We start from the raw sequence: 2,767 nt of genomic DNA, 5'->3' as shown, positions 1-2,767 counted from the left end.
GCCAGTAAAAAATCAGTGGAGAGTGAAGATTGGAGTTCAGGAGTTAAAAGTTTGAGGAAAGTTGATTTCGACGGTGAAACAGGTTCGACCTTGTTTGATCCTCATTTGGAAGGAATTCGTTGGCTGTGCCTGTGTTAACCCCTGCAAATAATAGCAGAAAGGATTGGGTACAGTTTTGTAAAGGAAAGGTCAGTGCCTTTAAGCCGTTTCATTTTCATCTTCGTAAATTCTCTGGGAAAAGCATAGTTCGACTGGGAACCGCAACAACACGATGTGAAAGAGAATTTAAATCATTTAAAAAGTCTCTCCTTTAATGGACTGTAAGCATTTTGAACTTTTGCAGTACTACTTTGAAGAACTGTTTTTGCAATATCGCTTTAAGAACTGTTTTCGCTTTATTCTTTTATGATCTCTTTAAGCTGCCGCACAGCAGCTGATTTCCAGTTACGTTAGTTGTTTGTTTACTTCTGGGGGTTTGTTTTTCAGTATTTAATAAATGTTTTATTTGTTATAAAAAAACCATGCCTCACTTATATATTTATTGTTGCTGAATCTGAAACAATATCCAAATTCTTTCTCCTTTTTATTGTTATCTAGTGATAGAGGTAAACAGATCCTGCTGTATTTTTGTGTTTTTGCTAAAGACATGTCTGACAGGTATTTTTCTGAAATTAAGTCTAGTTAATAAATGAGCCACAGCAAATGATAAAGCATTGATTGAAGTGAAAGTTTATTTAGATCAGTTTATCAATTATGACAATTAATCGATGACAAAATGTGGAATTAAATGATAATCTCGCTGTTGTTCACCATAGTTTCTTGATTGCATCTTCAACGGTACTTGGAGCTCAATTCATGCGCGAGCAACTCAAGAAATTTGTCGACAGCACAGTGGGTTGCAGGAGTGAACGCTTGCAAGTTAATAGCCAAGGTGATCACGATACAATCAGCCAACAGCTGTAAAAGTGAAAAATAAATAACATAAGACAGTGTTAATATTGTCAACGGATGATTTGACTGCTTTCCTAAGTATCGTGTAGCAGGAAAAAGTATTCTCAGCTAAACTGAACACGATGACACTGAACAAAATAAAGTTGGAATTTCATAGTTGCAGATCTAATCACAATATCATAGTTTGTGTAATGACAATGAGGAAGAATCTGTAAAATTGCTACATACCTGAAAGTTATGAGGATCCACAAGAAGTTCCTCACCATGTTTCTTGGCAAGACTTTCCAGGTGTTTACTCAGGTTGTCCACATTATGGGCTGCATCCGCCACAGCTTCCATTACCAGGCAACCATGTTTTCTGACGGCTGGGTCAGAGGCTTTGTAGCCATTGAATTTTGGGAAGTACGTCTTAGCTTGAGGGTGGATCTCAAACAATCTTCACAAACATGGAAAATGAAGGCAGAAATTATTTGCAGTCACAATGTACACTACATCTCACTGAGAGTCAAATTCCTTTATTCTTCAGACTAGCAATCACATTATTTTGGAAAATCTTCAATTCTATGCAGAGATTGTTATTGTGCATCTTTAGTGGTCTCACTGAGTAAAGGAATGCAAGGAATGTTATCAATTACAAATAATAGCTGAAAATGCAATAACAATTGTGTGAATCGAAGAAAATTACCTGGCTAAAGCATCTGCACCCCAAGCTTCAGCATTTGCCTTTATCAGGTTGCCCAGTTCCTCTATAACCTGTTTGTTGTGACCAGAGAGCACCATTCTTGCGGAGTTTTCACTTTTCCAGATCTTTGAGTAACCAAGAGATACCTCTGGCTTGATGTGTCCATATTTATTGCAATTCACACAGAGGCACACCCTCTCCGCCCCATTTTTCCCATTGGTTGTGGGTCCTGATTCACGGTCTACGTAATCTAATGATAAGAGACAATAGTGAATAGAGAACCAATTGTCTGTTTCACTTACAACCGTTAGCAAAGATAACCTCAGGAAAGCTAAACACCATCCTCAGACCTTTCATTTGAAGCACTCTTGCAAAGGGTTATTTTATTTTCATGTAAGTTACTGTATTAGTAAACGTAGATTAATATTCATTAAATCTGTATGTGCTTCCAAGCTAATCCTGATATAATAACTTTAATGTATTTTATTGTTGTTTTTGGCTGGATCTTACATTGAATTCACCCATTCAAGCTCATCCTCCTCACCTTCAGTCTTTTTATTTCACAACCGTTTAACTTCAATATGCGGGCAGACATGGTTTTCGAATATTCACAAACCTCGTCTGTGTACACTGCACAGAAACTGACTGGGCAAAACAAATTATTATGTAATGACATTGGACCAGAAAGCGTGTCAGTCTAGAATCATGTAAATAAAGCTGAAGGATTTGGTTATGCACAAGTCCATGGAAGGTGTAAGATCTGAGGATGGCCAGAGCAACTTTGAAACATTGCTCCTGTTTCCTCCCGCAGTCCAAAGACACACTGTTTGGTAGGTTAATTGGTCATTGTAAATTGTCCCATGGTTAGGCTCAGGTTAAATCAGGGGATTACTGGGCAGTGCAGCTCAATAAAATATAAATAAACACACATCCACCACTCATTCCACTCTCCCAACACCCTCTGAGTGCAGAAGCTTCCCTTCATATTACCATTAAACAAGTCACCTTTTACCCTTCACCCATGATCTCTAGTTCCGGTCTCAGCCAACCTCAGTGGAAAAACCCACTTGTATTTACCATATCTATACCGTCACAATTTTGTATACCTCTATCAAATCTCCCCTTATTCTCCTA

The 2,767-nt window shown here is 38.0% G+C and overlaps 1 protein-coding gene across 1 annotated transcript; it reads right to left on the bottom strand.

Annotated features, from left to right (window-relative positions):
- Positions 1-831: 831 nt before the first annotated feature.
- LOC132398829 (hemoglobin subunit alpha-like) lies at positions 832-1,731 on the bottom strand. Its single transcript, XM_059978670.1, has 3 exons — positions 1,637-1,731; positions 1,180-1,387; positions 832-957 (listed from the first exon to the last, which is right to left on the bottom strand). The coding sequence occupies exons 1-3, from the start codon at positions 1,729-1,731 to the stop codon at positions 832-834; spliced, it is 429 nt and encodes a 142-aa protein (XP_059834653.1).
- Positions 1,732-2,767: the final 1,036 nt, after the last annotated feature.

This window comes from Hypanus sabinus, chromosome 9, assembly GCF_030144855.1.
Source record: "Hypanus sabinus isolate sHypSab1 chromosome 9, sHypSab1.hap1, whole genome shotgun sequence".
Classification (NCBI taxonomy): Eukaryota; Metazoa; Chordata; class Chondrichthyes; order Myliobatiformes; family Dasyatidae; genus Hypanus; species Hypanus sabinus.
Note: the sequence above shows the minus strand (reverse complement) of the source record. Positions and strands in the feature narration are given on the sequence as shown.

Bases quoted from the DNA above. Each gene is read 5' to 3' on its own strand.
- LOC132398829 (XM_059978670.1), bottom strand. From the start codon at position 1,731: ATGGTGCTCTCTGGTCACAACAAACAGGTTATAGAGGAACTGGGCAAC. The intron at 1,388-1,636 runs GTAATTTTCTTC...ATGTTTGTGAAG, and splicing joins GGTGCAGATGCTTTAGCCAG to ATTGTTTGAGATCCACCCTC. The intron at 958-1,179 runs GTATGTAGCAAT...TCACTTTTACAG, and splicing joins TGGATCCTCATAACTTTCAG to CTGTTGGCTGATTGTATCGT.